Here is a 22,226-nt window from a genome sequence, read left to right on the forward strand (position 1 = left end):
ATAGTAGGTGCCTGAGAAATGCATATGGAATTAATGAATAATTGACTGAATGAAACTTCCTAGTCCACAGGGACCTTTCTCTGCTCAACGACTACTGAGCGCCCTTGATGTACCAGGCATTAGACTCTTGGGAGACAAAGAGGACAGCAGCATCCACGGACTTGAGGGTCCCTATTGAGTGGGAAAATCAACAAGCTGACTCAATCCAGTTCTGCGAGATGAAGGTATAGACAGGTGTGGAGCCCTGCTACGAGGGATGTCTGATTCGCCATGGGGAAGACCAAGGCAGGATTTCCGAAGAAGGTGGCTCTGAGGCTCCGCTGGCAGGGAACAGCTTCAGGAGAGCTGCACCTTCTTTCTGTGCCCCCAGAGGAATCCTTCCTACCAGACATGCACCCCCCGAGGGCAGGGATGCGGGCCATGATTCCATGCTGCAGCCCTGGCCTGACTTCTTGTCTTCCCCTCCCTCTTGGCCCCACCCCCACTTGAGAGACCCCTAGGCAGAGAATGGATGGAGGCTGCCATGAGGCGGGTGCTTGGAACCCCATCATCCCAGAGACATGAACCATCTCAGTGCTGAAGGCCTGGAGTATGTGGAGCACAGGGCTGGATGAAGGGTGATGACAGCATCACAGGACTGAGGCAGGGTCTGCTCCCCTAGGAGATAACCCCCTCCCTGCCGTACTCATCTTCTCCCCTCCCCCTTTCTGTTTGCAAATGGGCCGGTGTGGGCTGGGATAGGAACTGGATTTAGCAGCAGGAAGCAGGTGCAAGGGAGACGCTGGGCTGTGAGGGGCAAGGGGAGACCAGAGAATGTGGGCTGTGGGAGGGGCTGCTGGACCAAGGGCTGGAGTGCAGTCCTTGGAGGTGGAGTCTCTCTTTGCAATTCTGAGAGTGGCTACAGCCTGCACTGTCCCCAGCATTTCCTTTCCTCTCCATGCCCTCATCCACTGCCGGGTTCTCTGGCAGGACTTGGTGCTTCTCTGTTTCCTCTGGAGAGGGTCTCACAGAGGGAACCAGGAGGTGAGGGAGGTTACAGCCTGTGAGTCTGGGCCACTGCTGCCAAGGGGCTCCAGGCCAGGACTAAATAATCAATAAATAAGAATAATTAATGCTCAGGGAGTTCCCCCTGTGGCACAGTGGGTTAAGGACCTGGTGTTGCTGCAGCTGTGGCATAGGTCACAACTGCTGCTTGCATTTAATCCCTAGCCTGGGAGTCCCCATTGTGACACAATGGAAAATGAATCTGACTAGTATCCATGAGGATGCGGGTTTGATTCCTGGCCTTGTTCAGTGGGTTAAGGATCTGGCATTGCCGTGAGCTATGGTGTTGGTTGCAGACATGCTCAGATCCCACATGGCTGTGGCTGTGGTGTAGGCTGGCAGCTTACAGCTCCAATTTGACCCCTAGCCTGAGAACTTCCACATGCCAAAAAATAATAATAATAATTAATCCCTAGCCTGGTAATTGCCATATGCCCCAGTGTGGCAAAAAAAAAAAAAAAAACACCAAAAAACAAAAACACCACCTCTAATGCCCAGACAGTTTTTAACCATATGTTAAACCCTGTTATAAATGCTTTATAAATAAAAAATTAATTCACTGGAGACTCATAACATATGCTAGAGAGAAGTACAATGATTATTATAGTCAAGGGATCTGAGGCTCAGAGAGGTTAAAAATTGCCCCAACGTTGCACAGCTAGCATAGGCACAGCTGGGGATTGGGCCCCAGGAGTTAGCCCCTAAGATGGCCAAGCAACACACAGCTGGCGGACAGACCAACTTGGGTCTAGTGTTCAGAGCCTTGGGTGCAAATTCCAGCCAACACTGGCTGTCACTTCACCCTCTGAGCCCGAGCTTCTTCCTCTCTGGAGGGGTTCTGAGAAGACCGCCCCCATGGGGCTGCCGGGAGGATTCCAGGGGCGAGAAAGAATAACTATAAAGTGCAGGGCCAGTGCCTGGAACCTTCTAAACACTCTGGCTTTGACCCTCGGCATCCCCCCGACCTGGCTGGCGTCAGACCAGCTCTGGATCTCTCCAGCTCCCTCCTCTGCCCGACGGGGGCTCAAGGAGATGGGCAAGAGGACTCCTGTCCACGAAATATCAGGACTCAGGGAGCTGCGGAGCTGCAGTGATAGAGGCGGGGGAGGTGAGAGGAGCACAAAGTGCCCAGAGTCCGGGGAGCAGCGGGGGAGGCAAGGCCATTGCCTGGAGGTGGCGGATGGGGGGCAGACCATCAGACCCTCTCCCTCACATGTGCATGTGCACGCGGCATACACACACACACACATTCACACACACGTGCACTCACTCATACACAGTCTCTCACACACTCAACACTCACACATGCGCGTGCACACTCACTCACACACACACACCACTCACGCACTCACATACTGGCTCACACACACTCTCATTCACACACATACACTCTCACACACACAACACTCACATGCTCATTCTCGCATACTCTCACACTCACATACCTTCTCACTCACACACACACACAGACACACACAGACACACACGCACACACACATGCGCGCATGAGCCTGAACCTCGAAGAGACGGCATCCCTGCTGACACTTACCCACAGTGACCAGCCGATCCCTTGCAGGGGCTTCAGAAGTGGACAGATTGAGCAGACTCCAGGCACCTGTCAGAAAGCACTGCTCATTCGCTCAGCACACAGGCCCAAGCCCCTGCGGTGACCAGGCCTGGTGCCAGACGCTGGACAAGACAGACAAATGGCCTGGAACTGGGGGCGTGTCCCTACGGGAAAGGGGCTGGGGGCGCCTGGCTAAGGATACCTGCCTTTCCCACACCCACTTAAGGAGGATCTCATGGATGAAATGCAGGGAAGTTTCTTTGGTTAAATTCAAGGGCTGATAACAGAATTAGCCCTTCCTTCTGCAGAGTCTGCTATAGACTACAATTCTTTCCGTTTTCCATTCAGTCTTGGGTTTGTCCTTCACACTTGGGAGGCTGACAGTCTCTTTGTCATGATCATTTGACCAGTAAAGGATGGGGCTTACATGGTCCCTTGGTGGGTATCATCTGACTTCCTAGCTCCCCTATGAGGTGCCCATATCATCATCCACGTATTTGTGAGACAGAAGCCTCCCAGCTGGTAATCAGCAGAGCTGGAAGGTATAGCCTGGTGGCTGAACTGCGTAAGAGACGCTAACACTGTGTTTGTGCAGGTCTAATGCTCCTGGTTTTTGCAATGGAGCCCCTCTGAAGTTGGGGTCATGAGATCAATCATTACAACTGCTGACATGTCCAGAGTTGATTTTGGCAGCAGTTTTGTCCTTTCTGGCACATAAAATAATGATAATGCTGTGACCTACAATCAGTGCCATCAGAGACTTTGTGAAACCCAACTCATAGAGCAGATAGGAGCCTCAGCTGAAATACCTGCCAACTGTTCAGCAATGCGTGGCACCTGATTGGGGCTCCAGATGCTGTCGCTAATACTATTGGTGTCTCTTCGTGTTATTTTGTATGATGCTCAAGAGCGCTGGGATGGCAAATTGATTTCATCTCCTGAGCCAATTCCAGTCAATAGACAACACTGCTGTGCATGTAAGAATGCCTTTAAAAAAAGAGTTGATTCATGATTCTGGGGCTGAGTCAAGGGTCTGGGGAAAAGAATGCTCTGATGAATTAGTAAGGTCTGCCTGGGCACGGGGAGGGCGGTGGTCCACTTTGATGCCGGTATTTGTCATTCCTGATCTAGCCTAAGCTGCAGCTTGGGTTACAAGTTCTGAGGCTGTGGATACAGATGGAGTTCCTGGTCCAGATCTGGGGGTGGGGGCGTGGGGTGGGGAGGACGTAGGGTACCTGAGCAGAGGACCCTGGCTGCCCGTGATTCTCTGCAGAGGTTGGAGTTGTTGAAGCGCCAGAAGCATTCGGAGAGGGCGGCCTCCCCTCCCTCGCATGAGTAGTACATCTTGCCGGACAGGGAATGGGGCGGCCCCTTGGGCCTCCGGGCCACTGTCCCACAGCCCAAGTCCTGGCAGAGCACCTTGGCCTCCGGTTCGTACCACGAGCTGTCACACACTGTGTTCCAGACCCCTCGGTAGTATACCTCCACCTGCCCCTCGCAGGGATCAGTGCCCCCGGTCAGGCGCCAGGACTGGTGCTCTGCGGGGGAGGGCAGAGTCAGGTCAGGAGCCTTTGGGAGGAAAGCCCTACCCACCCCCACCCATGAATGCAAACTTTTCCCCAGAGCCCTTCAGTCTCTAGATCTATGTCCCCTCCCTTCTGCCTCTGAATCCCCCTCCCATCTGCCCCATCAGCTCTGGCCGACCCTGGTACTGTATCCTACATCCTTGCTGCTCAAAGTGTGGTCCTCGGACCAGCAGCTTCAGTTACCACCTGGGATTTTGCTAGAAGCACAGGATTCCAAGCCCTGCCTTAGACCCACTGAAGCAGAATGTCTGTTGGACAAGACCCGCCTCCTTCTCCATTCTCGGGCACATGAAGAGACACCCTGGCTGGACTAGAACTTCCTGTCCTCATCTGGAACAGCTGACAGCCTCCTCAGGGCCTCCCTGCCTCCATTTCCCCTTGCTGCTCAGACAGAACCAGGGGACCACCTTCCAATCCGGAAGCACCTCACGTCTAAGGTCACCTACTCCAGGAGGTGGGCAGGCTGACTCCTCCAAGCTCTAGATTGTCTGCTGCCTCTTAACTCCACCCAGCTTCCTTTCTCAAGGCATTTGCCACTCTCCCTCCTGGATGACATTTGTCTGGGTCTCCCCTCCCCTCTTGGACAATGACCTCCCACCAGTAAGGGACCATGTCTCCAGCCCTAACTGCAGGCGCCCAGCAGGCCCACAGGAAGAGTTGGAGAACCATGGTTCAGCATCCACCCATGTACCTGAGCACACCACGCCAGCATCCTCCTTGTGGCCACAGTAGCCGTTTCCTGGCAGTCCTGGGCAGTCCCACAGGTAGTTCTCCGACCCGGAGCAGTTGACTTGGTCTCGGTGGATGCGTCCTTGGCCAGGGGGGAAGTGCAAACCTGGTAGGGCTTGCACTGCCCAGCCGCAGCTCAGTTGCTGGCACACCACATGGGCATCCTCCAGGTCCCACGTGTCATCACACACAGAACCCCACTGGCCGTGCTCCAGCATCTCCACGCGGCCCTCGCATGGGCTGCCACCGCCCACCAACTTCAAATCTCGGCTTTCTGGGGTTGGGAGGAGAAGGGTTTTGAGGAAGGGAGGAAAGAGGGAGCGGAAGGAAGGGGGTGGGAGGATTGTTGGGACCGGGCAGGAGTTGTGCCTGGCACCAAGGACCCAGTGAGAGGAGCTGGTGACCCAGGGGGCAAGATTGAGAAACGCTGCAGGTCAAGGGTGGGGACTTAGGGGGCGGGGGGTGGAGGTGAGGATCAGACAGGACTAGGGACCCAGGGGCGGAGCTGGATACCTGCCTGGCTGGGCTGTGGAGCAGGTGAGAGGGGCTAGGGAACTGGTAGGTGGGACTGGGTAGGCGGAGCCACAGACCTGGTGGGCGGGGCTTGAAGGGCAGGTCTAGGTGCTGGGCAGCAGGGGTGCTAAGGGACCGTGGGAACCTGGCCTATTTGTGTACCCGGGGTACACAGCGCTGCAGCCCTCCGGTGGTGGTGGTGGACATCTGGAGGGTGAGGCTTGGGTACAGTGCCAAGGTTGGGGACTGGAGGGAGGGGCAGTGGCTAAAGGCTTGGAAAGATAGGGGCCGGGCCGAGGGTGGGAATTGGTCCCTTCGTACCTGCACAAGTGACCTGGACCAGCCCTTCGTTGCTGCAGTGATGCTCCACCACCTCGCAGAGCTGCCACTCAGGGCTGCTGCATCGGATCGTGGGCGCCAGGGCCCTCGTGACATTGGGGGCCCAGCTGGTGTTCCCCGTGGCTGGACTGGGCGTCAGCTCCGGGGTTGGCGGGATGGGTTCTTCCAGCAGCTCTGACTCGCCACAGCCCAGCCAGCGGCACACCGCCCTGGATGCGTAGATGTTCCAGAGTGCCCCGCATGCTGGCTTCCAGGACAGCCCGAGCCGGACCTCCACCGTCCCGTTGCACCTGCTGCTCCCATTCACCAGGCGGACCTGGAGCACTTCCCCTGAAAGTGGCCAGACAGCAGCTGAGCGGGTTCAGTTTCTCCCGAGCCCGGGGACGCTGGTGAGAGCAGAAAGCTGCCAAGGGCTCCACCACTAATCTGTTGCGTGGCCTTGAACACATCCTACCAGCTCTAGGCCTCAGCCTTCCAGTCTGCGAAACGGGGCTGGCTCTTGCCTTGACCCTTTGGTCCTCCTTAGAGTCAGGGGCAGTAGGGCGGAAGATGACCAAGGGTTGGGATGGGTTAGGTCTGGAGGGCCTGGTTCCCACAAACCCTTCTCTCTTGACTCTGTCTTCAAGGGCACCCTTGTGTGATAGAAGGGCAGAGTCCTGGGTTCAGAGGCTCTCCATGGTACTGTGGGTGCCATGCTTCCCCTCCCAGGCCCCTCTGCTATTCTGAGGGGTCTACCATAGAGGCAGTCCTCGTGACCTTGGAGACCTGGAGGGTGGACATGGGGTTGGCGATGGAGTTGAAGACGAGCTGCTTCAGTGGGTGGTGGCTCCTCTTCCCCAGAAGGTCCTCCTTGGGGAACTACCTCCTATTTTTGTCCAGGGCTGCAGACAACTTTGCACAGAGTAGGTCCTTAAATATATGTTGAGTTAATCAAGGACCCACCTGGTGGAACCCAACCACCCCTACTAAGAGTTCTTCAGCCTGTTCTCGACAAATCCCCTTAAGATGCTCGCTGTTAACACCTTGCCCGTGATTTTTATCAATGGCCTCTCAAAGATGGTAAAGGGAGATCTCAAAGTGAATCTAGAGAGGTGAGCTTCAGGCATTGGGTCAGGAAGAAGTGTTGTCTAAAGTTAGGGAGCCTCCATGGTACCAGACGAACCCGTTTCCCCTTTCCCATCACCCCGGGAAACCACACCCTTGGGCTCAGAAAGCTGACCATGACCCCAGTAAGATTGTTTTCTCACCTGGATCCAAGGACTGGCTCTCTGCACTGGTGGTGTTGGGCTGGCCAGATGGGGCTGGAGATGGGAGACCTGAAATTAACCAGCAACAGCCATGGTGGGTGAGTGAGCTTAGGCATGGAGGGCACAGAGGCGCCTTGAAAGACAGGGGACACTTTCTTCTTTTTTCTCTTTCTTTTTTTGTCTTTTTAGGGCTGCACCTGCAGCACATGGAAGTTCCCACACTGGGAGCCCAATCAGAGCTGTATCTGCCAGCCTACCCCATAGCTCACAGCAATGCTAGAACCTTAACCCACAGAGCAAGGCCAGGGATCAAACCTGGGTCCTCGTGGATACAAGTCGGGTTCGTTACTGCTGAGCCACAAGAGGAACTCCAGGTAGGTCTTTCTACAGCCTGTCGTGCCTGAATGGGGCCTCTGGTAAGACATGGTCCTCGACTTTGAATGTACCCACCTCCCTTCAGGGTGGGGATGTTCTCAAGCTTTGGACTTGCACCATCCTCCACTTTGCCTACTCATTGTGCACGCATCCTCAGAGATCAGAGGAGAGCACAGAGGAATGACTGTGGCTTTGGAGCCAGCCCCGCTTACTGGCTGAGTGACCGTGGGTAGGTTACTAACTGCTCCTGGCCAGAGTTCCAATTGTTGGCAATAACACTTAGGAAAGTATCATGAGGCTAAAAGGAGGCAATACTTGTAAAATATGTCATGTATAGAAGAAGTTATTATTAGCCAAAAAAAAAAATTCTGTTTGGAAAATTTGTTTGAGACATTCATACTAGATTTGAGGGAAATTGGCACATCCTGAGCGGAGAAGCACGGACCTGTGAAGTCCTTTCAGGCACTGAGAAATTAGCATGTGCCAAGGGCCGATAATATGCCAGGGGGTTGCGTATATCATTCTGTTTTGCTTCAACAATACAGTGAGGTGGGTATTAGCACCCACTTTTTAGAAATTAGGATAGGGAGGCCCGAAGAATAGAAATCAATTCTCTGTGCCAGATTGTGCCCGTTTGTCCCTCCAGAACCTCTGTCCACTTTGCCCCGGGAGGCTGACCAGTTTAGAATACATCAGCTTCTTCCCGGTTCCTTTGGCTTCTGTTGGGCTCAGCCAGTGGGGGAAGAGGAGGAAGGGAAGAGAATAATGGTGTTTACCTCCCTGGTTCCCTCCAGGTAGGACCCCTTGGGCAGGCTTCGTCCTGCATCTGAAGGCCATTGGTCCTCTCCAAGGGGTCACCTCTCCTTGACTTTCTCCTTCTGGGTCTCACTCATCACTCCCTGGTCTCATTTCCTTGGATTCAGGGTGGTAACAGCCCAGCTGCTCCGAGCTCCTGGTTACTGCATTCTCCTTTCTAAATCAGACCCCTTCGAACTCCTATTTTGAGTGAGCCACCTGTTTCCTGCTGGGACCCTGGCTGACACGTGGCCTGAGGCCGCCGAGCTAGCAAGTGGCAGAGCCAGGATCTGAACTGTCTCCAAGGAAAAAGCTCCATGCCAGGCAATGATATTCCTGTTTGCAGAAGCACAAAAGGAGAGCTGTGGCTGGAATCTTCACAAAGGAACTCCTCCACATTTCTGGGATCTTCTGCACTTAGGTTGGGGTCCATTGATGTCTAGACAGGAGGATGTGTGTCCATTGCTGGGCCAGGGTAGGTAATGAGCCTCCTAGATCCCTTTCTGCTTTGTTGTGGCCAAAATAGAGCCCTTGGATTCCAGATGCAATGACAAGATGAAGGGGGATGTCGACCCCCCTCGAATTTTGTGTAAGAAGTGAACCTTTATAGTGTTAAGCCACGAAGATTTTGAGATGTATTTATTATCTTTGACTACCTGGGCTGGTCTGACTGATACAGGGGCTGAAGAGTCAGGCATGACTGCTGCTACACTCTCGGCCTCACCTGACAACAGTCCATGGACTCACACGTGGATGAGGTTACATGCGTGCGCGCACGCACACACACACACACACACACACATTCACACCCCTGCAGACCCAGCTCTCCGGCCAAATGGGCCACTCCATCACTCAGAAATAATCCGACCTTTAATCAGGTTGGCTGTCCAGCCTGACCCCCTGAAGGCGAAATGATTCCGCATTCAGAGCACAAACTCTGTGGCTAATGCGATATTCAGAGCAAGAATTCAGATGCCCCCAAGTTATGATTTTAGAATCTGGGTTCCCACAGCCATGGTCCCAGTGCACCAGCGTAGTTGTTATTATTCCTACGTGTGCTGGAGGGGGAGGGACAGGAGGATGAGGAGATGGGGGTGCTGGCTGTAGTGTGTGCTGTGTGTGAGAGAGAGAGATTGTGGGCTGTGCGTGGTTGTGACAGTGTGTGTACCATTGTGTGCAGGTGTTTTCATATATACGTAAGGGTATCCGTGGCTGTGACTCCGCTCTAGCTCACTTCTATGCACCTCTCTATGTATCAGATAAACCCTTTCTCATGCATGAAAACACACAGGCTGGGCCAGCCCTGCGTCTTCCAGGGTACCCGACACATTGTCAATCAATTGACTAAATGAAAGCGTGAGTAGGAGCCGCCAGCTTCGAGGTCATTGACACCAGATAGACTCCAGAGTTTGTTTTCTGTGTCACAAGCATTTTCCTGTCCCCCTATCCCAACAAGGTGGCCTGGTATTTGTGTTTTGGCTTCTGTGCCTCAGGAACAAAAGCAGAAGCTACAACTCAGCCTCTTTCCATTCAGGCCTCAGTCCACGGAGGGCCCAGGGCAGAATCGGCGCTTCCCAGACCTGGTTTCTGCCTTTGCCTGGCCCCCTGCCTCACACTTGTCTTTCAATTCAATTTTACTTTTTTTTGCTGCAACCAATTTACTGGAAAAGTGCCTGTCCTGTGCCTTCACTTTACAACACAAAGATGCCCGAACATAAAAACATTCATTGCAGTTTTTTGGACAGCAAACAATTGGAAGCAGAGTGAATGCCTATCTGTTGGGAAAATTGCAGAAAATAGGGTCCATTTACAGCATGGCATTTTATGCAGCCTTTATAAAGAACAAAATAGACTTACACCCTTTAGAGGGATTTCCATGCTGTGTTGAATAGGGAAGTAAAATGCGGAGAAGAATGCATAGCATGTAATATGATACAACAATGCCAAAAAGCCCTCCTATGAATGGGCATGTGATTATATGAACATGGAGGAAAGTAGGGGAGAAGGCAGCCCAGGTTACTCACATGGGTAAATTTAAAAGGTGGGCTTCAAGGGGAGGACAGAGCAGAGCCAGCTCCGGGGCTTTGTGACCTGTGTATCATAGAACCCTGCACTTTAGAAGGATCCAGGACTTGCTTTAAAGTTCCCATCTTAGAGTTCCCCTGTGGCTCAGCAGAAATGAATCTGACTAGTATCCATGAGGATGCGGGTTCAATCCCTGGCCTCACTCAGTGGGTTAAGGACCTGGCGTTGCCATGAGCTATAGTATAGGTCACAGACACAGCTCAGATCCAGAGTTGCTGTGGCTGTGGCCGGCAGCTATAGCTCCCATTTGACCTCTAGCCTGGGAACTTCCATATGCCATGGGTGTGGCCCTAAAAAAAGCAAAACAAAAACAAACAAACAAAAAAACAAACAAAAACACCTAAAATTCCCATCGCCATCTTTTTTTTTTTTTTTCCCTGTCTGCACCCATGGCGTATGGAAGTTCCTGGGCGAGAGATCAAATCCAAGCTGCATCTGTGAACTATGCCACAACTGTGGCAACGCTGGACCTTTAACCCACAGCAGTGGGCCAAGAATCGAACCAGCAAAGCCAGAGAGACAAGCTGGACCCTTAACCCGTTGTGCCACAGTGAGAACTCATCCCATCTCCATCTTGAAATTGTCTAATAATTTTGGAACAAGGGGTTCTGCATTTTCACATTGCACTGCCCTCTGCAAATCAGGTTGCTGGTCCTGGAGGTAAGTCCTGCCAGTGGGAGAAGAGAAGAAGGAGAGAGAGGAAACAAGCCATGAAATAAAAAGATAAAAGTTCTCTGGTGGTGCCATGGGTTAAGGATTCGTGTTGTCACTGCTGCGGCACAGGTTCAATCCACATGCCCCAGGCGCAGTCAAAAAAAAAAAAAAAAAAGAAAAGATAAAAGGCTGTATTTAGAAAATTCATGTGTATAGATGATTACACATGATTGAACCTATATAAAATTAGGTACAGAGGTAGACATGCAAAAAAATTTAAAAATATAAAAACGTCAACAGGTTTTTTTGTCTTGCTTGCCCCAAATAGAAGACAATGGTAAAAATAAGTATACCAGAAATAAAGCCAAATTAGAAATGTTGAAAGACACAGCACCATCCGGAGTTCCCAGGGGGTGCGGTGGAAATAAATCCGACTAGTATCCATGAGGATGAAGGCTCAATCTCTGGCCTCACTCAGGGGTTAAGGATCCAGCTTGCCATGAGCCGTGGTGTAGGTCTCAGACGCGGCTCAGATCCGCATTGCTGTGGCTGTGGTGCAGGCCAGCAGCTGTAGCTCAATTCGACCCCTAGCCTGGGAATTTCCATATGCCGTGGGTGCGGCCTAAAAAGCAAAAAAAAAAAAAAGGAAAGACAACACAGCATCATCAAATAGAGGCTCTGAGAGGATCGTCAAGGACGATGGAGCATTGAAAATCAAATAAACATTTCAGAGTTCAGAGTTACTTACTGCTCAGTTCCTTTACCACCTGAAATTAACCTGTGTGCCCAGAAAGCCATCTTGGGTTGAGTCCCATATTCTGGAAAGTTATGGACCCAGAGGGATGGAGGGAAGGGTTTTCTGGTGGGAGAGCAAGAGGCTGGGAGAGCTACCCCCAGCCCAGGAAGGTGGCAGTTTTAGGCTGGTCCCAAGCAGAATGCAACAGCATGTTGGCAGAGGAGCAATAGAAAGATGCCAGGGGAAGATGAAGCAAAGGATACGGAGGATGGGAAAGATGAAAGCACTGCAGAGAAACCTGTCCCTGAGCCTGAGAAAACGGGACACTGGGCCCCTTTTGGGTCACCAGGCTTGTGGCATTTTCCAGGGACTCCCAGGAGGTGAGAGACCCAGGAAGGGATGAGACAGAGACACTGACGGAAAGGGGGGGGGTGTTTTCCCAGCTGAGTCCCCAGCTGGCCAGCCCAGTTGTCAGAGCAAGGCAGCAGGGAGTGTTTCAGGTCCCGGTGGGGCTGCTGGAACAGTGGCCTGGTCACATCTTATACACCCATATGGGGGTGAGCAAAACACTGGCTGCAGCTCACAGCCCCTGTGGATCCCACTCCATCAGATGCACCGAGGAGCTCGTGAGTGCCAAAAAAAACGCTTGCCCAGCGGACAATGGATGGAGACATGCTGTGCAGAGGGAAGGTACCCTGGGGAGAGGCTACAGAGCCCTGAAGGGAGGGACGCACAAGAGGAACCAGTGTGGGGAGTGTGGCACTCGTCACCTGCCAGAAGCACATCTTTATCTCTTGTCAATATCAATATCAATGTCAAGTTTTTCGTTTTTTGTTTCTTGGGTTTGTTTGTTTGTTTGTTTGTTTGTTTTTGTCTTTTTAGGGCCACACCCGAGGTTTATGGAAGTTCCCAGGCTCAGGGTCAAATTGGAGCTGCAGCTACCAGCCTATGCCACAGCCACAGCCACACCAGATCCAAATCACGTCTGTGACCTACGCCTCAGCTCACGGCAATGCCAGATCCTTAACCCACCGAGCAAGGGCAGGGATGCAACCCACATCCTCATGGATATAGTCAGGTTCTTTATGGCTGAACCACAGCGGGAACTCCACTGTCAAGTGTTTTGAGCACAAAACCCAACAAACCAGGTCCCTGTGACCCAGGAATTCCACTTCTGGGAACCCATCCTAAGGAGACAATCTGGAATTCCACACTACGCTGTGGTTAGAGTCCACGCTTCATAGTTATAAAGGTCTCGGTTCCTTTGGATTTGGAATCAATCCAAAAAGTTGATTCATTTTTCCAACTGAGCCCCTTTCTAACTGTGTGAGTCAAGCAAACCACTGGCCTCTCTGAGCCTCCCTGCCCCTCAGTAAAATGGAAGTAACAAGCGTCCCTGTGGCTGGCTAGTGTGAGGATTAATCGAGATAATGAAGCCAGGGGCCCTCAGTGTGGTGGAGCATCCTGAGATGCTGCCTATTAGATAAAAAGCTGGCTGCCATGTTATTTCTAATAGTATTAAAAAAAAAAAAAAAAACCACTGGAGACAACTAATTGGAAATTGGTTAGGAAAATATAGCATATTAAAAACATTTGCAGGCATTCCCGTCTTGGCACAGCAGAAACAAATCCGACTGGGAACCATGAAGTTGTGGGTTCGATCCCTAGCCTTGCTCAGTGGGTTAAGGATCTGGCATTGCCGTGAGCTGTGGTGTAGGTCAAAGACGCAGCTTGGCTCTAGTGTTGCTGTGGCTGTGGCGTAGGCCAGCAGCAACAGCTCCAGTTCGACCCCTCGCCGGAATCTCCATGTGCCGCAGGGGCAGCCCTAAAAAGACAAAAACAACAACAACAACAAAATAAAAATAAATTTGCAAAAGAAATTCCCATTGTGGCTCAGTGGTAACAAAACTGACTAGTGTCCATGAGGATGTGGGTTCGATCCCTGGCCTCACTCAGTGGGTTAAGGATCCAGTGTTGCCATGAGCTGTGGCATAGGTCACAGATGCAGCTCAGATCCCGTGTTGCTGTGGCTGTGGTGTAGGCTTGGAGCTGCAGCTCTGGTTTGACCCCTAGCTTGGGAACTTGCATTTGCCCAGGGTGTGGCCCTAAAAAAAATTGTTTTAATAAAAATAAAAAAATATTGACAAAGTGTTTTAAAGGCTGTGAGGGAGACCATGACACAAGATTACGTGATGCAGGAAGGATACACAGTTCTCTCCCCTCCAGTGCCTGCCCCACCTGGCTGGCTTTAGGCTTCCAAAGGCCTTCCAGGACCCAGAGGGACCCAAGTTTAAGGCCACGTGCATTCTAGCCTCTCATCACATCCTGGGCTCTTCCTCTACGGCCCCAGCCCCAGGCAACTATGCAGTTATTTTGTTGATGAGCTGTTTAGTGGCTGTCAGTCCCACTAGATTCTAAGCATCCCACGTGTACCCCAAGGTCCAGAAACTCCCAGTGCTGTGGTCCCCCAGCTGGCCCAGCTGCTGCTCTGGGACACTGATGGGGCAGGGGTGGGCTGTGCCCTTTTCAGGGAGTGGGACCAGGCCCCTGGGACTGCATGACTCCCAAGCTTTGGGAAAGGCCAGCCTTTCATGTCCTGAGCAAGGATGGCGAGGCCAAATTGAACCCACAAGGGCCTGCCTCCCAGCTCTGGCTCGGCCCTAGATATTCAAAGGGGGCAGCACTGGTTTGGGGAGCCATCCAAAAACACGTACAGGCCCCAGTGCATTCCCAATTTGCAAGGGGACACTTGGGTGACAACCAGATGGACGCCAAATGTTCTATTTCCAACCCACCCTGATGGGCCCTGTTGGGCTTTTCAGGCTTCCCAAGTTCAAAGGCAGGGAGATAAGGGAAGGGCATTGTGATTCTGCCCATTGCTCTGACAGGCAAGGGGAGACCCCAAGGCATGACAAGTACCCTCCACAAACCTCCCGGCACAGCTCAGTGATACAGCTGACAATTATTCAGGACTTTCACACCCCCAGCCCTTTGAAAATACTTTAGATGAATTCTCTGATTTAATTCTCACAGCAAGCCCACAAAGTGGGGGAAATGAAGCACAAAAAGTTTAGGAATTTGTCCAAGAGGACACAGCTCAAAAATGGCAGAGCTGGGAGTTGAACCTAGGCCATCTGATTCAAGAGCCCGCAGTCTCAGCCACTTTACTCCACTGGGTTGTAAACTTACATCCTGGTTTCTGCTTCCGTGACCAGGCCAAGGGCGAGGAGCAGGGAGCTCTGACAACCCCGGACGTCTCCCAAATTCCTTCTGACTCTGCAAAGCTCAGCCAGCCTTGAACTTGGGTACCTGCCCCTTCCCAAAGGCGATGCAACTCAGCACTCATGCCCCGGGGACTAATTCTCAAAAGGGCCCCTGATTCTAAAGAGGAGCAGAAACAAGGAAGCCGTCCTTCCCCAGGGCGGGATTCGGGGGGGGGGCATGCAGGATGTCCCCTGAGGTGTCTTTTGTCCCGCTGCTCCCACAACAGGGACAAGATGAGGCCTGGAGGCCCAGCCACCAGCTGCTCTGCCCCTTTCCCACTGGCTCTCCCTCAGGCTGACTCCGGTGCCACCAGGACACCCTTGTCCCAATTCTGAGGCCAGAGGAGAAACAGGTCACTTGGCAAAGAAGGGCTAATGACTAACAGACCCAGGGAGTTTGGGGGAGGAACCCCAAGCAGGAAGGAGCTAGAACTATGGTCAAGGTCAATATTTTTCTTTAAAAGAGCCCCTCGAGGTTGTCGATGGGGAGAAATCAATAACACAAACAGAAAGAAAAAATGGAAAGAAGCAGCGTGCTGGCTCACACAAGCCCCTTAGGACTTGACTCAGAGGGAAAAGCTGTGTCCTCTCTTTGAAGGACTTGGAGAGATTGTGACCCCCAGTTGGGCTGAGTTTAGGGTATTTTTTGGCTGCACTTATGGCATAAGGGAGTTCTGGGCTGGAGATTGAATCTGAGCCACCACAGAGACAATCCTGGATCCTTAACCTAAGGCACCACAGCTGGAATTCCTGGGCTGAGTTTACTGTGTCACACACCAAGATGTCCTGGGGGTTCCGTTGGTGATGGAGCCTGGGGGCTCCCTTGCTTCCAGTGATAACCGGCTTCGGTGGCAGTGGGGAAGAGACCAGGCTCCCCCCCCCCGGGACCTTCCAAGCCCAGGAAGGTTGGGCAGACTTCTGTCCCCTTGGGACCCAAGAGAGAGCCAGCCAGCAACTTGGTGTGCTAGGTTTGCTGGATTTATTTCACAGGATGTTTGTTTATTTTCTTTCTCTCCCATCATACCTAGGAAGGGCTTGGGGACACAAAGAAAACTCAACATACAGCTAAGAAACGGAATGCGTTTTCTGAAAAATTCATATGTTGAAGCCCTAATCTCCACTGTGATCGAATTAGGAAGGGGGGGTTTGAGAGATCATTTGAGTTAGATGAGGTGATGAGGGTGGGCCCTCATGATGGTGGCAGTGGGGGGGGGGGGACAAAAGAAATATACCAAAAAACAAGAGATAAAAGATCTCTCTCTCGAAGATGTGAGGATACAGCAAGAAGATGGCCATCCGCAAACCAGAAGGAGGACCCTTACCAGATACCCAATCTGCTGGCACCTTTTTTTTTTCTTTTTACAGCTGTACCTGCGGCATATGGAGGTTCCCAGGTTAGGGGTTGAATAGGAGTTGCAGCTGGAGCCTACACCACAGCCACTGCAACACCAGATCCGAGCCACCTCTGTGACCTATGCTGTAGCTTATGGCAACTCCGGATCATTAACCCACTGATGGAACCCACATCCTCATGGACACTATATCAGGTTCTTAACCTGCTGAGCCACAGTGGAAACTCTCGCTCACCCCTTGATCCTGGACTTCTTAGCCTCCCGAAATGTAAAAAACAAACGTTTGTGCTTAAGCCACAAACACTGACCATTCAGAATATGGCCTTTTGCTATAGCAGCTCCAGCTAAGACAGGACATGATTGACAGAGGGAGGTGATGACAGAGGCTTCGAGAGGCCCCACCCCAAAGGTCCTCAGTCACCCAGAGCAGAGAAATCCAGTTTTTCGCTGTCTTTTGTCACGATATTACACAACAGAGGATGTTCACCTGCACGACATCCTCCCTGCCTGCCAAACTGAATTCCCTTCCTTCCCACCACCAGGCCAAGGACAGGTCAAGGGCAACAACAATTCATAAGCTCCAGTGAAAGATGGAGATCAGATTAAAGCAACACCCGGCTTTGGAGTATGTTCCATTTCTAGAACCCCGAACCCCCTTCTCGTGTGCTCAGTAAAGTGAGGGCTTGTGAGTGATATTATCCGGAGAGCTGGGAAACGAGTCTATGGCTGATCTGCATTCAATTCCATTCATGTTTACTGAACTTGTACACGTGCCGGGGGCTGGAGCAGGTACTAGGGAGGTTAACATTGCAGGGCTGAGAGCAGGAGAGGCCACAGCTTCCCCAGCGCCAATGCATCCACTTGGGGAAATTCTTGCATCTCAGGAAATTTTTTTCCCCATGATTTAGAATGCGGGCTTTGGGGCACAGACAGAAGAGTGATCCAAACCCATCTCTGCTAATCACTTGCTGTGTGACATTAGAAAGTCACTGAGCCCTGCTAGAATCCAGGTTTTTTTTTTTAATCTTTTTACAGCTGCACCTATGGCATATAGATATTCCTGGGCTAGGGGTTGAATTGGAGCTACAGCTGCTCGCCTATGCCATAGCCGTAGCAGTGCAGGTTCCAGCTGCGTCTGCCACCTAAACCATAGCTTGCTGCAATACTGGATGCTTAACCCACTGAGTGAGGCCAGGATCAAACTCACATCCTCACTGATACTGTGTTGGGTTCTTAACCTGCTGAGCCACAACAGGAACTCTTAGATGTCAGTGTTAACGGGGCACTGAGTGTAGTACACGGCACATCGGGTTGCTATGAGCAGGAGGTGGATAATGTATATAACATGCTTAGGATGTGGGACATGGCAGCTGTGCCTGCATTTCCCACCCTGAGGCTTTGACCTGCTTTCTCCTGTCCAGTCTTGAGTGGACATGAGAGGGCAACTGGCCATTGACTGTATGTCTAGCCATCCTAGAGACATAAAGATGGCTCTGAAGGGGCCTCTGTTTTCTTCTCTGCAAAGGGACAATCCAGTTCCCCAAAGTCTGCCTTCTTTCCTCCTGCCTCCCTGTCTTTCTTAGGAAGCTTAGCAAAGCTGCCTCACACTACAACTTACCACTCCCTTCCCAGGCTCTATAAACCTGGCGTCCAGAGTTCCTAGAGAGAAGGCGGGGACTGCAGTTGCCATGGTAGCAGGAATTCCTCTAAAAGCCAAGGCTTCTGGGGTCCTGGCTCCAAGGCTTGCTCAGGCTCCCATGACAGATTCTAACTTCTTTGCAGCCACCAGATGGTAAGATGGGACACCACCAAGCATAGAGAATCATGAGCAGCTCAATAAAAAATCCCAAAGGATAACAGAAAAATGTGGCTCCAACAGAGCCCAGCAGGCCAGAGACGCTGTTTTCGCAGGTCCCAGCTTCTTGATCCCCCGTAAGACTTCAGACCTTTGAGTGCAGCAGGTGGATACTCTAAAGTTCCTGCTCTAGAATTCTGATTCAGAGGGTCTTGGATGGCACCGTGAATCTGGTTTGGGTAGAACCATTTATCAGCAGAAGGAGCACTGATTGGAACTGAACAGACCTGGGTTTGAAAACCTGCGTGCTCCTTACTATGGAAACCTCAGCCTCAGAGCAAATTTCTTTACAGGCTCATTCATATGCAGATCCCTTCCCTGCCTCCCTCACCTCACAGGGACAAAATCCTCACCAGACTGAAGCAAGATCAAGTGAAAATCTAAAACCTGGCCCCAGTAAGCAGCCAAGAAGTCCCTACAGAATCAACAAGCACAAATGTATATTTGTGACAAATACATGTATGCTTTTGTGGAGCAGGTGGTAAAAGCAGACTAGAAACAAAATACCCAGGAAAATTGTATTCTTGTAAATGTAATGCCGAGAAAAAAAAAAAGGCCAATGAGCCCTCATACACCTGAAGACGAGGAAATCTTGACTCCAAATTGATACCTTTCTATAAATATCTTAGAAAAATATTCCCCGGTATGTTCACATGCAGACATAGACAGGGATTTTTTTTTTTTTTTTTTTTTTTTTTACTGCAGCACAGTTTATAATCAAAGAAAATTGGAAGTACTCTAACAGTTCATCAGCAGGAAATAATTAAAGAGACGGTGTTATATCTACAGACGGAGTTATTTAATCAAAAGAATGAACGAGATCTATTTCTATCCACTTGGATAGATCTTGAAAACGTGTACTGAGTGAGAAAAGTAAGCTGTAAAACAATGTCCGGTCCGATACCTGACAGGTTCCCAGGAGGACGGAGAGAGACCCCGCCACCCCCAGATGGGGCTGTTCACCTTGGAGATCTGTGTGGACACCCTTGCAGGGAAGGTGGGAGCTCGAGTTGGGCAACAAGAAACAGTGGCCTGTGGAAAACAGCTGCCTGCATAGATTAACCTCCTACAGGGATAACTGCCCTCGGTCACGGGACTCACCCCCTACCCCTCCCTTGCCCTTCCCCGCCTCCTTCCTTGTTCCTGCCACAAGTGCCCACCAAGAACTCCAGCCACAGATGCCCACCCCAGATCCTTTATAAGCTTAGAACCTCCTCACAGTCAGGGCTGGTGCCATCTTGAAGTCAGCCCATGCCCCCCCACCCCCCCCCCGATGCCTTAATAAATCCCTTTTGCTTTATTAACTTGGCCTTGCGTGTTCCTCCCTCGGCAAACTTGACAATGCCATTTACAGTATCATACTATATATAGGATAGTACATGGCACATGTCTATTGGGTATCGATATGTTTTTATGCAATAACATTATAAACTCACGGGACAGAAGGATACACATGCCCCCCCCCCCTTTGAGTGTGAGTCCTCTGGGGAGGGAGAGATAAGGAAATATTTCAACAGTATCTGTATGGTTTTCTTTCTTATCAAAATAGATCTGAGCAAATATAGGAAAAAGGTACACATATCTTAAATCTGGGGGATGGGGAGGCCTAGGGGTTGTTGAAACCCTCTCAGGGCTCTTCTGTGTGTTTGCAATATTTCACTCTTAAAAAAAAAATGTCTGGAAAATTCTGTAATAGGGTAGTTACCACAGTTATCTATGAAGGTAGCATTATGGGTAAGGCTTTTTCTGTGTTTTTCTGTATTTTACAATTTCTGTACAATTTTGCATTATATATAACTGGCGTGGTGAAAGTAAAAACAATAGGTTTAAAAATTGACAACCTATGTGAAAAAAAAAACTTGTATCCTGTTAATGACCCTGCCAATGATTCTAGAGTGCTTACATGGGTTTTATTTAATAGTATTAAATTCTTTTATCTCCTTGAGGATGCTCAAAGGAAGGTATCATTATTATCCCCACTGTACAAATGGGGAAATTTAGAGCCCGAGAGGTGTGGAAGAACTTTCCAGAACAATGGGGCTCATAAGAGGCGAAGCAGGATTTGAACCCAGACAGAGGGTTCCCTGGGCTGCCTGGATTATCACTTATTCAGGAAATTACTGCAAGAGAAGTGACCTCTGGGCCTCCGACGGTCAAGAAACATTTCACTGGGGCAGAGGGGGCAGATCCACATTGGCTGAGAAATTCCTCTGAGCTGAGTGTTTTATATTCGTTGTTGTACAGAACCCTCATGACAACCCTGTGAAGTGGGGCTATTACGAAACCGTTTCACCAGCTAAGAGTCTCAGAGAAATTGTTACCAGCCCAAGGTCACAGAGCTTGTCATTGACAGAGCTAGAATTCAAGTCCAAGTTTGTTCCCCAGATCCACTCCTTACACTGTGTCCTGTAGCTTCCGCAAGCAAGAGGATGCAGAGGGGCATTCTGGGTAGGGAGTACAGCACGTGCAAAGGCCCAGAGGCAGGCCAGGGCCTGGTGTGTTAAGCTAGAAACTCCAGTATGTGAAATTCAAGACTAAAATCCCCCCAGAGCTCGGCCCTCTGAGAAGGGCCCGGCTGGGTTTCTGGGTTTCAGTGGAAGCTGAAACTCTTGCCCCGCCACGCAGGATTTTCCAGGGGCCCAGTCCCCACCCACCACTGGGTCTCAGGAGTGACTCTGGTTCAAAGTCTCTGAGAGTGGCTGGAGCAGCAGTTTCTGGGTGAATGAAGCTTGAGTGTGGGCAAGGGGTGAAATCCCCCCAGCTCTCAGGGGTAAGGCTGACACCTTCCTGACGTGGCCTCCTCCCCTTCAGGGCAGGGCGCCCTTGATGTCCAGCATCTAGAAACTGTTGGAAGTCATTAGCATCCATCCTAGGAAGGAAACATGGTCCTTCCCAAGCAGGCGGGACTTTAGGCTGGGACCACAATGTCTCCCGGAGGAGGGGAGACCAGCCCTGGCTCAGCATCTGTACCAGTCAGCTCCCCCTCCAAGGGCCCCCTCCCCTTCCACCGCCCACCTGCTCCTCTAAACAAATCCAGGTCCAAATCCAGGCTCAAAGGGAAAGCTGGGAAGGCCCTGAGGATATTCAGCCTGACTCCCCAGGGCCACCTGGTGTCATCAGCAGCAGAAAGCTGGTAGCAGCCAGGGACCACATGGCCAACCAGACCCATGAGTTCAAATTCAGGAGATAAATTTGGGCTCCCTGGAAGAAGTGGCATCAGAACGGCTGCTTTCTTATTACTCCCCATGGGGCCCACTGAGGTCCCAGTTTTCCAGAAGAGAAATTGAGCCAACTTGTCCAAGGCCATAGTTACTACAAGGCCAAGGCAGAATGCAACATCTGGTCTCCCTAAGTTCAAGCCCACTTCTTCGCTTCTGGCCGTATGGTGGTCTCACACTCCCCTCCATAAGCCACATCTATGATGCTTCCGACGTGGCCCCAAATCCTTTTTCGTTCCTGCCTACCTTATTCCTGAGTCAGGAAGGTGACATTCTTTCCTTCCTTCCTCCCTCTCGGCCAGGCTCTTCACCAGGCCCCAGCCAAGCTGGAAGACCCAGATTACTCATGGTTGATTAGGATCGGGTAAAATTACCATTCTAGGAATCAGAACAAAGCACTCTGGGAAAAGAAGAGGTGTGTGGGGGGGGAATAACGTTGATGGGGGCAATGGCGAGGGGCCTTAGAGGGTGAGTAGGAGTTCTCAAGGATGAGAATGTGATGGAGAGCAGGGATAGGCAAGCTTTGCCCAACGACCTGGGAGATGGACTTGTACCTTTCCAGGCAGGGTGGGGGGGTGGGGGGTGGTGAGTGGGCTCAGAGGAGAGGTCAATGGGGCACACATCACCCTTTCTCCCCACTTCACCCTCTACACGACCCTTTCTCCCCGCCAGTGGCCTGACACCTTGGGGCTTCTGCATCCTTCCTTGCAAAAGTGCTTGAGCCCTGATTTAAATATTGGAAGATATTGCTGCTTTCCCAGTCCCCAAACCCCAGGGATGGGTGAGCTCTCCGGTCAGTGCCTCTCCCCCCAGTGCCTAAAGAGGGCTTCGAATGGGGACAAGCAGAGAGGCGACCGGATGCTTGGTC

General features: G+C 51.4%; 1 protein-coding gene across 7 annotated transcripts in view; it reads right to left on the bottom strand.

The window, feature by feature from the left end:
• Positions 1–22,226, bottom strand: part of CD6 (CD6 molecule) — a 45,989-nt gene that overhangs the window by 6,340 nt on the left and 17,423 nt on the right. For 4 of the 7 annotated variants that reach the window (XM_005660834.3, XM_005660833.3, XM_005660836.3 and 1 more), the window contains exons 2-6: positions 7,026–7,094; positions 5,761–6,108; positions 4,889–5,200; positions 3,847–4,149; positions 2,594–2,659 (exon numbers count right to left, since the gene is read on the bottom strand). In XM_005660834.3, the coding sequence (XP_005660891.2) occupies positions 2,594–2,659; positions 3,847–4,149; positions 4,889–5,200; positions 5,761–6,108; positions 7,026–7,094 (1,098 nt within the window). The remainder of the gene's footprint in view (positions 1–2,593; positions 2,660–3,846; positions 4,150–4,888; positions 5,201–5,760; positions 6,109–7,025; positions 7,095–22,226) is intronic. The other 3 variants (XM_021082962.1, XM_005660839.3, XM_021082963.1) reach the window with 2 other exon arrangements.

This window comes from Sus scrofa, chromosome 2 (genome assembly GCF_000003025.6).
Source record: "Sus scrofa isolate TJ Tabasco breed Duroc chromosome 2, Sscrofa11.1, whole genome shotgun sequence".
In the NCBI taxonomy this organism is placed as follows: domain Eukaryota; kingdom Metazoa; phylum Chordata; class Mammalia; order Artiodactyla; family Suidae; genus Sus; species Sus scrofa.